The 13,929-nt window shown below is 52.2% G+C and overlaps 3 protein-coding genes across 3 annotated transcripts; 1 reads left to right on the forward strand and 2 right to left on the reverse strand.

The window, feature by feature from the left end:
* Positions 1-579: 579 nt before the first annotated feature.
* Positions 580-6,235, reverse strand: Z517_11689 (uncharacterized protein; the record flags this gene model as incomplete). Its single annotated transcript, XM_013423272.1, has 2 exons — positions 580-649; positions 711-6,235. The coding sequence occupies 2 exons, from the start codon at positions 6,233-6,235 to the stop codon at positions 580-582; spliced, it is 5,595 nt and encodes a 1,864-aa protein (XP_013278726.1).
* Positions 6,236-6,931: 696 nt separating this feature from the next.
* On the reverse strand, positions 6,932-8,589 carry Z517_11690 (uncharacterized protein; the record flags this gene model as incomplete). The annotated part of the gene is made up of 2 exons (XM_013423273.1): positions 6,932-8,397; positions 8,451-8,589. 2 exons carry the CDS (start codon positions 8,587-8,589, stop codon positions 6,932-6,934), a joined length of 1,605 nt encoding a protein of 534 aa, XP_013278727.1.
* A 2,848-nt stretch (positions 8,590-11,437) lies between these two features.
* Positions 11,438-13,401, forward strand: Z517_11691 (uncharacterized protein; the record flags this gene model as incomplete). The annotated part of the gene is made up of 6 exons (XM_013423274.1): positions 11,438-11,856; positions 12,021-12,121; positions 12,178-12,891; positions 12,946-12,995; positions 13,093-13,125; positions 13,180-13,401. 6 exons carry the CDS (start codon positions 11,438-11,440, stop codon positions 13,399-13,401), a joined length of 1,539 nt encoding a protein of 512 aa, XP_013278728.1.
* Positions 13,402-13,929: the final 528 nt, after the last annotated feature.

Below are 13,929 nucleotides of genomic sequence, written 5' to 3' on the forward strand. Positions count from 1 at the left end.
CGGATAATGGGAAATATGCCCTCCAAAAAAGTCCCTCCAGGGCAAAGATTTGCTTGCTCCCTATGACTATGACGAAGACCGCAGGTAGTCAATCAATCCCCTGCCCTTGTCCGGCCCCATCCCTTGAATGCCTGAATGCCAGTATGCCAGTATGCCCAGTATGAGACAGACCGTGACAAAAATACAAAATAACAAATATGCCCCATTTTTTGGTCGGCCGTAATAGCATATGAATGTATTAATAAGACAAGAAGACTTCTCATCAAGCACCCTCTCCGTCTCCACTGAAAACATGCATGACCCTGTGTTGCTCTTTCTTGTGCCGGTGTCTGAATTCCTATGCATCCCTCTCCCATCTTCCGCCCTTTGTGAAGAAGCCCTTTTTGCGTGATTGCCTCGTAATGTGTAGTCTTTCTGAAAGTAAGCGTGTAATAGAAAAGTGTTTTTTTGGGGAATAAGTGTCTGTTTCCTCTCTTGTGGTCGGTAACATCAGATACTAGAGCCATATGTCAGTGTTTTTCATTCGCAGCCTCACTCATCGTCCAAATGCGTGAGACACAACGCAGACAGGGGTACGCACTAGATTTCGATCGGACTGATCTGGTCAAAGGGAAACAGCCAGTTACTTCCAGCCTCAACCTTCTCCAACCTAAGCACAAAAAGCCGTTAGCCCATCGTCAGGAGACATGCGAAGAAAGAGCCACACTTACCAATCATAAGGCCAGACAACAAGATGGCCCTGGACACAGCCCAACAGCTCTTCCGCCTCCTCAATGGCCAGGATGTCATCGCTCGCGCTGAAGTCACGTCTACTAGACCTAGTGGTAGCCCTTCTGCGTCGACGGCCACTTCCACCAATGTTGGCCGCCGACTGAGCAGCATTCTGGTTCACCGCGTCCGAGTACCCAACAAAAGGCCCGTTCGTGGTTGATGGAGTGCCGTTTGTTGCTGATTTCTCCCTGTCTACTGCCGTCGAACTCAAACTGCTGATCGGCCGCTCAGTGCTGAAGTCATCGTCTTCGCCCGTCCCGCTGCCTTCGTCGATGATGGCCTGTCCCTCTGGCACAGTCTGCAATCCGGCTTTTTCCTCCGTCAATGTTTCCTGCCGATGCAGGGTGGGCATCCCCTGTCTTTGAGCCTGTGCTTGATTGGTGTCCGCTGCCCAGCGCCGAAGCTTCTCCTTTTCAGCGGCCTCATGCGCCCGGTCTGACTTGTCTCCAAGGACACTCTTGATCTTCTCCTTCACCTCGCCAGTCGCCTTCTCAATATCCGAGGGAACATGAGTCACAGCTTTGATCTGTGCCGCCGGGTGTCGAGACCCCGCTCCTGGCGGACCACTTTTAGTGACAGATCCTGCCCGAGAAGGGTCGGATACCTTGTCCTCCTTGGGAAGGTCATTGCCTTGTAATTGATTGAACCGTTGTTCGTACGCCACGTACTGATGATATTCGTCCCAGTTACGCACTTGATTGTCCGGCATACACCGGAACACCGAGCGGTATATCTTGGTGTTGTTCTCTGCCACCGCGTGCCAAGTGTCGTAGAGGAATGCGTCGTGGATTGGGTCTGTCATGGAATCCCGGTCGACCAGCGGACGCCGGAGCTCTTCCATCAAGGGATGACGAGGGCGAATCGAGTCCCTGGAACCGACTTTGGCAAGCGGAGGACCTCCTATGTCCGAGTCATCTCCAGGGGGTAGTGGAGGCAGCTGCGACAACATGGGTAAGCCCAGCTGCGCCGTATCCATCCGGCCAAAGCCGGGCCTGGGAGGCAATGGAGGTTCCGGCGTCTCCATCTTGACCACATACGAAGGCAGACGAAGGTGTTCACCGTGCTTTCGCGGATGTGCCAGAGGGGTCTTGCCCTCTGGGTCAATGTCTGAGAACAAAACCTCCTTACTGCCTCTGACAAGTGTGCTGTCTCGTCCGTCTCCAAGTCCTTTGGCGGCAATCTCAGCCATCCTGTCGTATCCATGCCCTTCTACATCTTGTCTGTGGTGAGCATCCCCAGTCACACGTGGATCTTGAGTCACACCAGCTCTCTTCGATTTGAGGTTGGGGTTACCCTGCTGTTCCCAATCAACGTCGTGGTTGAAGCTCCTGAACTCCTCAGTGCGCTGAAGCAACTCTTCATGCATTTCTGCATCTTGTCCATGTAGTGGACTGAGGACATCATCCGCTTCCGAAATAGGACTCCTGAAAGTGTCGTCGGGAGATTCTGATCGGACTGACTTTCCTGATGATTGCATTTTGTGGTGTTCTGCTTCCATCACTTGTGCATCCTCCATGATCTTGTCAACGTCCAGGCCGAGGTGTTCGCGCATCAACCTCATACGGAGTGTGTGCGGGAATCGGCCAACCTGGTAAGGCTTGCCGTTCATCCACGACCAGACCATATCTGTATCACGCACAATAGCCGCGCACTCGGAATCGCGATTTCCCAGCAATGATCGTTCGTTGATGTTCGCAGATCCAATCAAGGCAACTCTGTCATCGACAACCATACATTTGGCGTGGATATAGAGTTGCTCCGTCACAAGTGTTTTGCGTGGACCAATTCTGCCCCATTGACGAAGGCTATAGAACTGGATATATTCTTCCGGATCCACGCCGACCGCCTTCAGACGACCAAAGATGGAAGATTCTCCACGACAGATACTGCGATATTGGTATTGCATGATCAACCGCACACTGGTCCCACCTTCTTCCTCGACCGTGTTCTGGAATCCAGGAATCAGGGGGATGATGATCACAGCCTTCCATGCCTCTCCGTTCTTGCTGGCACGGGTGATCCGTTCCACAAGAGCGTCACCGATCTTGTTGTGGACCGTGGCGCCTTCTGTCTCACAGCTGGAGATGAAAAACTGGTTCTCAATATAGACGAAATGCTCGGATTCTTCAATCAGCTTAATATAAGCGTTCATAATGCTGTGTTCGGTTTTATCGGGAGTACCCAAGGACCAAGGCCCAGCAGAGCGACAGATTTGGACCTCGCATGTCCCGTCAAGACCAAGCGCTTCCAGATCGGCGGGGTTGAAGTCTGGAGGAGGGAGCAAAAACGGTGTAGGGCGTGTTGGCTTCCGTTGTCGCAGGATGTAGTTCCACCTCTGCACAAAATGTCGGGTTAGGTCGCGGGCTGGTTGCCCAACAACCTGCATAGAAATGTCATGCCACGGCATTCTGGCTACCCTTGAACGATCATACATCTCTTCGTACGGCTTGTTAAGCGCGTAAAAGTCTTGTATCCGCGGATTAGAGTAGTCCTTTCCCGGCCACAATTGGCAATGGTCCGCGTCTTTGGGCTCATCGCTCGGCTCAAAGCCGGTTGGCTTGTCATCGACGAGGGTGTGTTGAGGAGTGTCCCACCTGCCAAAGCACAGGTCAATGCCTCCAACGAAGGCCACGGTGTGGTCAACAATACATATCTTCTCGTGATGCGCCCAGAAGAAGGTATTCTGTCGAAATTGGTTGGGGGACCTTTGGACGAATATATTGGGGTGCAGGTCCAACAGGGAGAATTTGGTGTACTGAGAGTCGATTGGAATAGCCGCATCGATGTTGCGGTAAACAATGACAAAAATCTTGACCCCTTCTTCAGCCTTTCTCTTCAGCAATCGATCAAGACGCCATTTCTGACTGATGGCAGGCGGCCGCCTCATATAGAGCTCGGGGCTCAACCACCAGTCGTGGATATAAATGACATCTTTCGCTTGATTCAAGGCGCGAGACACTACCCACATGTGGTCTCTGCCGTCAACAAGCCATTGGGCAAAGCAGTTCGGCCTCACTGGAGCGAAACTGTCGAATCTGTTGATTTTGGCCCAAGGTGATCCCGCCACCATTTCTCTTATAGACTCCTCGAACTGTTGCAACTGACGTTCGTTGTTAGAGATGAGTTTCAACTTTCTTTCCGAGTTGACCAATTTGAGACGATGGTGTTGGGGATGTTTCGCAGATTCTTTGGCCGCCTCTGCCAGCTCCTTTGCACTTCTCTGATCGCTTGGCCGTAACCTTCGGGATTGTATTTCGAAGTCTGAGTCGAACAAAAACACATCGTAAATATGCATCTGCTCTGCCGAATCCACGCAGACAACATAACTGTGTCTAACCAGAAACCACTTTGGGGTATGTCGCTTCTTAAACTCGAGGGCATTCAACGCTCTGAAGTCGAGGCCTTTGGCCGAACGGATGAGCAAAAGCCCTTCTTTGCCATGTTCGCTACCCTCGGCAGCGAGACGCACACCGAGAGCTGATATTTCTAGAAATCTGCACAAACGGTTGCTCTCGGGACGAAACAGCATAAACTGTATCATCTGTTGTAGATATTTTTCCAGAGTCTTACGCTGGCGTTCGGCAAACATCTCTCGGCGTGTATTCCCAGGAGTAGTAGGATCGTGAAGCCCCGTCACACTCGATTTCCTCCGTGCTGTTGTGAAGCCGGGTCGATTCTGGCTTCGAGGAGTTGGCCTTTCGGTATCTGTCGCTGTACCTGGTTCGGTGTCATCTCCCCCGTCGGCGTCTTCTTCATCGCCTTCATCGGCGAACAAGCGTAGAGATTTCAGGTACGGGAACACCTCCAAAGGAAACTTTGGCATTTTCTTTCGCCCGTCGCTTTTTAATCTAAGTCTCCCAGTGTTATAGGCGGCTTTATATTTCAAATGCATTTTAGAGAAATCTCCGAGGGACCGTTTGATCACCCATTTCATCCGATTGGCACCGTTACCATATTCGCATTCGATCTTAAAAATCAGATGCCGCAGGACTTTGTCCTCATCGGTCTCTTTGATGGCTTTCTCGTCCTTATTTTTGTGTTGGTCGACTTCACTGTCTGTGACTTGTACCTTGAGCTGTTCCAGAAGGACTGGTACCCGTCTGTGATTGTGCTCGTCGCGCTGAAACATACTGGCGAGTATTAAGGCCGCAGGAGCGGCGGCCGCCAATTCGGCGAGCAAGGCGGCAGATCTTAGAACCTCAGGAGTGGGCGGTTTCTTTCGACTTTGACCTAACGTTTTTATACTGTTCTTGAGTTGCCTCCATTTGGCGGCGCTCAGGGTTGAACTTCGCTCTGCCAGCATCTTTCGACGAGATGGCGTCTTGGGAGTTTGCCCTTCGCTTGAGCCGGCTTCTCGAGAGGAAGTGATGTTGGCAAAATTCAAGAGAGTCAGCGGCCTTCTCAGACCGTCTGGTGTAGTGTCACCTGGCTTTCGCTGACCGCCGTAACTCAAGCCTCGCAGAGGGTGACGGGGTGTCCAACCACTGCTGTTGGTAAGTTGTTTGCGCCCCTCGTCCTCTGAGACACCCTGAGGGTTATTAACCATGTCAGTATCGGTGGCCCTCCTAACCAATGTACGAGGCCTTTCCAGGTCCGTATCAGAGTTGATAGGAGCACTCGCAAATACCGGACGCATCAGGCTGTGGGGAGATGATGGTGCGGTTTCAATATCATCACCACGTCGTGTCTTCCGCCGCCGTTTTCGGGTTGCCCACTGGGACACGCTGTTCTCTGCGGCGCTACTCTCATCCGCATCAGCGTCTGCGTCGTCGCCGCTATCCTCCTCCAATGTAGCGGCAAGCCCGACCTCATTGCGGCCAGGTTGAGCAGAGGGCTGGCTGTCGACCTCTTTACCGTCCAGAGAGCGCCCACTAGCTGATAGGCCACTAGGAGACCGAGTGTGGCTGAATGAATATCCCTGCGGTATAGCCAGTGCTCTCAATCTGGCATACAGGGAGTGCGGTTTGTCCTGCTCTAAACCATCTGTTCGTCCGCCTGGAGGTGTGGTATGCCCATTACCATGAGGGCTGATCTCTTGGGTATCTCGAGAAAATTGCACACTCTTTCTGCCCGCCGTGGGCGTTCCGCCGCTTTGCAGAGCATTGTCCAAATCAACGGTTTCTCTTCCGCTGACCGATTGCTCGTTCGTCGCGATTCGGGCAAGGTTTGATCCCGAGCCGTAGGTCTTTTTCAGGGCACTTGACGTCCTAGACGACGTGGAAAACGGAGTGAGCCTGTCAGGCGAGGTGTCTCGTGGAGTTGATCCCGAAGGAGTCGGTCCTGCGATGGAGGTGTTGTTGGAGCGGCCGTTGGACAGGACTGCAGGACCGGGTTCACCGTTGACTTTGAAGGCGGGTTGAAACGCAGGCTGCAATTGAGCCTTCTTCGCTTGCAATCTTCCCCGATCAGTTGCTGGCCCTAAACCCACGGGGCCCTGCTTCATCTCAGGTGCTTCTGCGGCCATGGCAGTAAGCGCAGATGTCGGAGGCGAGCAGACAGCGTGGTAGCTGAGTTACCAGGCTCCTCCTCTTCCGCCGCCAGAGACTGATCTCAGCCACAGTGTGTCATCATTCCCGTATATGCATTTCTTTTGATCTGACGGTTTCAATCACGGGGACTGGAGGACAAGCACTCGAGCAGTCGTGCCAATATCGCGGTCTCGTATTGGATGGAGGACAGGGCGGGTGTACTCGAAAGAGTCGGGAGGAGCTGTTTCCACAAATGGACCAGTGTCGATGCTTCTCATGTGCACACACACGGCTGCTGGAGGTAAACTCTGCAAGTTATCGGCGCTGGTTCTGGAATATAGTGAGTGATCACCTTCTAAGCATCCCCCGTTCGCCATGCGCAGTCCGAACGGCCACTGGTGGAGAACGTCAACATCGGGCAACTGCCAAGGCGGGACTCCTTTTCATTCCGCCCCGCATCCAAAATGAAATTGCTAAGGACAGTGGATTCCCATGGACGGAGCGAGGGAGTACGAGGACGGCGAGGCTGCAACGTGCATAAGAGAAGCTTCATTCGTCCCGAAACCTAGATGTAGACAGTCAAAGTGCCCATAACCACAGCTCAGATGCGGATGGTCATTGAGTATTACTATTCCTATCCAGGCTGGAAACCCCATCTCACGTATCCAACGGGTGGCAATTGGACTAAACGCTCATGAAGACGACATATCTCCCGCATAATGCTGCCACCAGACCCCCATGCATGCTCCGACTACCAGGTCGCACATCTTCAGGCCTTCATCATTGATAATGAGCTTTCCGAGTTTAGCACTATGGCCTTTGAAACCTCCTCCAGCCTTTTCCCGTCCAAGATCAAGGCTCAACCGAGGCTGTTCATTTGGCTTGTCGACCTGTGCAAAATCGTCGTTGCTTTCACTGATAGAGAGCTGCTTTCGAGCTCTGTGTGTCAAGGTTTGGAAGCTTCGCCTCCACACTTCTTTGTTGGAGGAAGTTTCCGGACGTGTGATGGACATGTCGTGAGACCAGTCTGATATATGACTGGCCTGCTTCTTGTTCGGGTCCTTCAACCGAAGTGATGCCCATGGCAGGTTGAAGCGTAGTTCTGCAACATCTGCACTGACACCTGGCATAGACGGATTTGTACCGGGTAGGAAGTGTCGACACCGAAGGCTTTTGCCATCCAGGCCATTGCCAAAGGCACACATACCTTGCCACGGCGAGATGAAAGCATAGGCCTGTTTCGGTCTTCGGCTGGTTGACGGAGGGGCATTCGAGAAAGAATCCGTGGAATTGAGTCTCCTCTTTGTTAATAATGACCCATCGTCACTAGACGTTTGCATATAGGCAACCTTTCTGCGGAACGCAGTGCCTCCACCAGCTTCTGACTGCACGAACTTGATATAACCCGGCGAGGTGAGTTCAACGTCGACCCTCCTCAGAGGGGCTTCTGTGGTTTGTTGAACTATGCTACCAACGTTCCATTGACTACCAGAAGCAGGGTCTCTGCGAATCAGCGTTATGCGCAACGTTGCCGGCCCCGGCTTCGAAGCCATAGACCCTGTGGAGGGAAAACTAGACAGTTGCGAGGAATGGTCAAGCCCGGCTCTGGTCGGCGATTCCTGCTCAGTGTCTGACCGATTATGACCTTGAGTATCAGCCTGAAGTACCGGTCGGACTGGCTTCCTGGCCAATCTGAGTTGCATCTGTGCATTTTCGATGGGACTCGGAGATGGACTCTCATCGCCATCATGCATCTGCGAAGGCATTATTCGGCTACCGAAAGGTTTTCCAGAAGTCGGAGGGACGTCCAGATGGCACCTAGTATTCAGCCTGATATGAGTGCCACGGGCAGCATAGCGCTCAGCCTGAGTCGCAGTCTTTGACTCTAGTAAAGGCGGTTGATAATGAGGGTAACTCTTTGGTGGGGTTGGAGGTCTCTGAGAAGCAGGATAATTCGCGTACGGTGCTGGAGGAAGAGGCTTTCTCTGTATTGGCGAGACCTCATGGCTGCGATTGTCTGTGATCTGTGTGGCTTCCAGTGATTTTCTCAACGCTTCATCTTCCGGTCTCTCGACATGGAGGTAATATAGACTGGACTGCACAGCCTCGATACTTATCGAGGCTTTGGTCGCGGGCTTCAGAGGTGTGAGGAACACATCTACAAGAACTCAATGTATGTCCTTCTCTTGCACAGTTCTATCCTCCTCTTACCTTTGCTGCCAGGTACCCGAACGATGTAGAGCACAAGTGATTCGTGGACTTGATGGGTAGGATTTCTCGGGTAGCGTGGTGGGTTTGCGAGCAGGTTGCTCAGTGAGGATATAGATTGAGCTTCGATAGGAGCACTCATGTGTACTGAGGCACCTTAGGTGGCCAGTCTCCAAGTATTGCAATGAAGGTTGGTCGACGAGTGCCAGAAGCGTCAAACAGAAAGGTATGAGTGTGGCGGCTTGATTGTCAGTTCTCGACCTCTCATGAAGGGAAAGGGGCACTTCAGTTCACGAAGGGGATAGCTTTAGCATTATAGCTGATGCCTGCATAACAGACTGCGCACCACTGCGGTGATTGAGATAAACAGGTGATAACCAAAATGCAAACCCGAGGCCTGGAAGCCTGGAAGCCCGGGACACTTCGAAGGCCAAAATTACCCAAGCACTGCACAATGTTTTGCTGATGACGCCAGGGGCTTTGCGGAGGAACGACACAGGCTCTGGGCCCCACTCTGGAGCTCAGCCTCATCGGCGACAGCCTTGCTTACGTATGTGCCAACATACGAACTCCGTGCTATATATTGCCCGCTCTTCTATTTATTTCTTCGTGCATTTCGTATTCATAGCTATTTACAGAACATGCTTGCAAAATGAAGCACATGTTCTTTGATTGTGAAGCTGTGGCGAGCACACCGTCAAAGGCACCGTTCTTTCAAGACCGAGTATCCTAAAGTGTTCCCCATCATGGTCTTCCGTGCCGTCGATGTCGGTTAAGACCGTGCTAGTCAGCCAGGAATCGGCCCTTCCACGGTAGAAGCAGTGGCATGTCATTAGTCTAATATAGCTTCCAGTGCCACCTGAAGTCTGGATTTCAAGGGCCCTGAAACGCATTCTTCGATATCTGTAGCGAACATTCTGCTTTGAATGGATGGAGTCAATGGTCGCTGTCAAAGCAACGCCCCTGCAGCAAAACAGATCATATGTATCACAGCCCAAGAAGAAGTCAGTAGTAATAGCACCAATGCGCTGTCGCGATGTGTTCATAGATCTGAAGCACTTCAATCAAAGCAGTGTTGGCGTTGGATCCATGACTGAGGTGGGCATGCATATAAAGTGATTCGTTTCGACAGAGGCATCGACAATGTATGAGCAAAGATATTCAAGCCAACACTCATCGCGTGATAGATACCTCATTCGTCCACCGTAGTCGGCACACCCTCCGCTTTAGTCCTGCTGCGCTGGTCAGTCAACAAACACTTTTCACCCGCCAAGTAGCACTCACTCACCCACTCACTCACTCACTCACCAGGTCCACCCTCGAAAGAACCACGAGACATATATTTCTGTGCCAGAATTTCTTCCACATTCAACCGGTGATATGGTGCAAAGCTGTAAGGCTCGTCCACAGTCTTGTTTCATCCATCCATCTCCCTAATTCGCAGGCTAGAAGTGAATACCCAAGCATTCATGGCAACGTAGGAGCTCTACAGTTCTTGTAACTCCCTAATTCGTTATCATGGATGACTTCGATATGATCATAGTGGGTGCGTAGGAGCTCTGGATCCATGATATCAAGCTATAGGTGGGAGCATGGACGCAACTTGGATCCCAACGAATGTGAAACCTGAAAAAAAAAAAATTCCTTCGCGGGGTTTTCTCACGGCAGAAAGGCCAATGTGAGTTTTTTGCTCTTTTGACGGGAGGAAGGAGGAAAGAAGAAGGTTGGTGTGGTGATACTGGTTGGTAGTAAGTAGTAAGGAAGTATTAGGTGGGATCGTCGTCGTCGATCAGGTATTACGTTCGATCCACCTAGTAGTCAGTAGTACTTCTCCTTTTTTTAACTGATATCCAGGCCATTACTTAATAAACAGACAGTGTGTTTTTCTGCGTCCAGTCAGGCTGTCGTGGGCTCGCTGTGGAACGAGATACTTGGCGGCTGAGGGATAAGCGGGCGCATATCCCGCTTGACCTTCTCTCCCTTCTACCTGATGCCCTCGCCTAGAGGTAAATGGTACCATTTCAATGTATCTCTCCTGCCTGCCACCTGCTTACCTTGTATCTTGTAAGCCCCCCAAATCCTCGTCGCGACATTCGGGGAACAAGTTTCTCTTGGCTCGGCTTCTGGAACCTCTGTGTCTCGTGGCAGCCATGTCTTCCTGAACTGCCGAACATGAATCCTTCGCATTTCGCGTGCTCGCCTAGACGGTCGTCGCGTATATCCCCGCCTCTGGCCAAAGGTCGCCAAAGATACATATGTCCGTCGAAGCAGTGTAAGCTCTAAGAGGTCTCGACTTGTCCCTTGAGGGTGCCTGAGGTCGGTGATTCTCCGTGACGGACCGTATGACGTCCGGCTAAGGGACGCACTTGGACGCCACCCTGCAGATCCTCCACCAAATGAAATCTCCACCTCGCATCCATATCGGCCAATCACAAGCCTCTCCTTGAGCGCCAAGTTCCTGGGCCAGCGTCACAATGGTATCTAGAAGCAGTGGGAGTCCAGCACGCAAGGGTCCCTGATAATCTCCACGTTTCTCGTTGCACCAAACTGCCCGCTGATCGATATGCCGAGCCGTACTGGTGGTAGTGGCATGAGCATCAACCGGCGTCATTGCTGGAAATTCGCACTAGGATGGGCAAGTGCAAGATATGAAGACAGGGAGGGGGGAGATAACGGCCCCGGGGACACTTGTTCTCCATCTTCTCTGTGGGATTAGACGGAGTAGATATTCCTTACTCTGGTTCGGATATATACACCCTAGCCCTCCCTCGGGATTACTCTGGATTCGAGCTGTTACCATCGTGGGCTGCAGAGTGTGACGGTCCCCCGAGATCAATTGCATTGGGCACCAAAGCAATATTGTTCCTGTCGCCAGGTTGAGTTAAGGGGTCAATTTGTCGGGCGCAGATATTTCGCGATTGAGCTGTGGCGCAGCCTCTGTTCCCATTCACCTCGTGGACCACAAGTCCTATCTCATTGAATCCCCCACCATGACGGGCGCAAGTAATGACTCGAGCCCAACCCGCGACGGCGAGTCCATTGCGAAACTCGACCCCGAAAAGCATCCCTCGACGGAGTACGACGATGGCGCCAACATTGTCACTGCCTCTGAAAAAGACATAAACTCCCTCCCAACCATCGATCACGCCGCCGAACGACGTCTGGTCCGGAAACTTGACTTGTACATCGTTCCTCCAACCATGCTCCTCTACCTCTTCTCCTTCCTGGACAGAGTCAACATTGGCAACGCGCGGCTGTATAACATGGAAGAAGATTTGGGGCTTCACGGATCGCAGTATCAAACGGCGGTTAGCCTGCTGTTCGTCACATATATTCTCTGTGAGACACCGAGCAATCTTGTCATCAAGCGACTCAGGCCAAGTCGGTGGATTGCCTTCATTACCTTGTCGTAAGTCCTGTCCTTTCCGGCTCAACGTCGTGGCCTCTCGTGGCGCACTTGCGACAGAACCAGTCGAAGCAAGTCCGTCGGATCGGGAAAAGTGACACAACTGAGATGATCTCCTGTTATCCACCTGCACAACGGCTCACTGACATTCTCTCTTCCACCATCAGGTGGGGCATTGTGGCAACGTTGACAGGCATTGTCCAGAACTATGGAGGACTAATTGCTTGCCGCCTGATCATGGGCGCTCTGGAGGCAGGACTTTTCCCAGGTAACTAATAGTTGGACTGTCCTGATTATAGGAACAAGCGAACTGACCTGCACAAGGTATGACGATATATCTCACCCTGTTCTACACCAAAAGAGAGATCGCGCTCAGAGTCGGCTATCTCTTTGTCTCGGCCGCCTTGTCCGGAAGTGTGGGCGGCCTTCTGGCTTATGGCATCGGATTTATGGACGGTGTGGCCGGCCAGTCAGGGTGGAGATGGATCATGATCATAGAGGGCCTTCCCAGCGTTGTATTGGGTGTCATAGTCTATTTCTGGCTCGCCGACGCACCAGAGTCGGCATATTATCTTTCTGAAAAAGAGAGAGCTCTGATGGTTCTGCGGAAGCGACGCCAGATCGGCCATACTTCGTCGGGGGACGAGCTCCACAAAGAAGACGTGCTGAAAGCCCTCAAGGACTGGAAAGTGTGGATGTTTGCCTTTGGTCAGTTCGGCGTCGATACCATGCTCTATGGGTATTCGACTTTTCTGCCCACCATCATCAAGGGACTGGGGACATGGTCGACAGCCGAGACGCAGGCCCTCACTGTGCCATGCTACGCGCTGGGCGCAATCACTTACCTGGTTGTCGCTTGGGCTTCAGATAGAGCCCAGCATCGAGCGCTCGCTGTCGCTCCATTCTGCCTGGTGAGCATCATTGGCTACGGCATTCTGATCGCAGACGTGAGTCCGGGAGCCCATTATTTCGCCTGTTTCATGGTCGCGACAGGGCTCTACGTCTCAGTCGGCATTCCTCTTGCGTGGCTGCCTTCAAGTAAGTCTCGGTGTCTTTTGCTCCAGATATACAGCAGCTGATTATCGGAAACAGATCAGCCTCGGTATGGCAAACGGACGACTGCGAGCGGCATTCAACTTACCGTGAGTCAATCTCTCCTGGACAAGGATGTGCTGTATCTGCGAGAGTCTTTATTCAAGGGTTCCAGCGCTGTCAACAAGGCTAACTCAGAAGCTGTAGATCGGAAATGCAGCTGGTATCATGGCCCCTTTCGTAAGTTTGGCATCTCGCGTTCCCTTTATAAGCTCGACCTCTGACCGATTTCAGCTCTACAAAACTGACGAGGCTCCTCGATTTGTCCGCGGCCAAGCCGTGTCGCTTTCAATGGTCGCTATGGCTGGTGGAATATATGTCTTCATGGGAGCCTATTTCTTTGCCCGAAACAAGCGCCGCCGGGCTGGGCACGAGGACGCAAAGATGGCTGGGAAGACAGAGGAGGAAATTGCGGAAATGGGCGACGAGAATCCACGGTACATGTTTACGCACTGATGAGCAGGCCGCGGTGGCCAACTGTTTTCGCTGACCAAAAGGCTTGCAGCTGGCTGTGACTGCTTGTAAAGTCCACCGTCACTCTGGTATTTCGATAGCCATGGTATCGTCTGCCATAAAGTCCACATTTCGAATGATCTTGGACAATTTCAAATCCACATAATTTGCCCCCTCTCTGTTTTTGGCGTGTAGAGATCACATCGAGCCGGTCCAAGCCGGTTTTCCGTCCCTGTAATATGCCGCCTCTATTTCTGGCCACGAAAGTTGTTGGGACATGGCGAGCAGCGGCTTGCCAGGCAGTGATCAAACAATGCTCTTGCCTTGAAAGGCAATCTCAATCATATTCGGCATCGATTTGAGAGCGCACATTGCTGACCCATCTTTGCAGTCGGGTGTATTGGCCGACTGACGTGTCACAAACCCCATCGATGTTGTGATAAATGGCTAGGCACCATTGGCTGCTTCAACTGAGCAACACGACTGTCCTCCGGTCACAGTGTTTGTCCACAAAGCATGATTTGTTGGGTC

Source organism: Fonsecaea pedrosoi (assembly GCF_000835455.1).
Source record: "Fonsecaea pedrosoi CBS 271.37 unplaced genomic scaffold supercont1.8, whole genome shotgun sequence".
Lineage (NCBI taxonomy): Eukaryota > Fungi > Ascomycota > Eurotiomycetes > Chaetothyriales > Herpotrichiellaceae > Fonsecaea > Fonsecaea pedrosoi.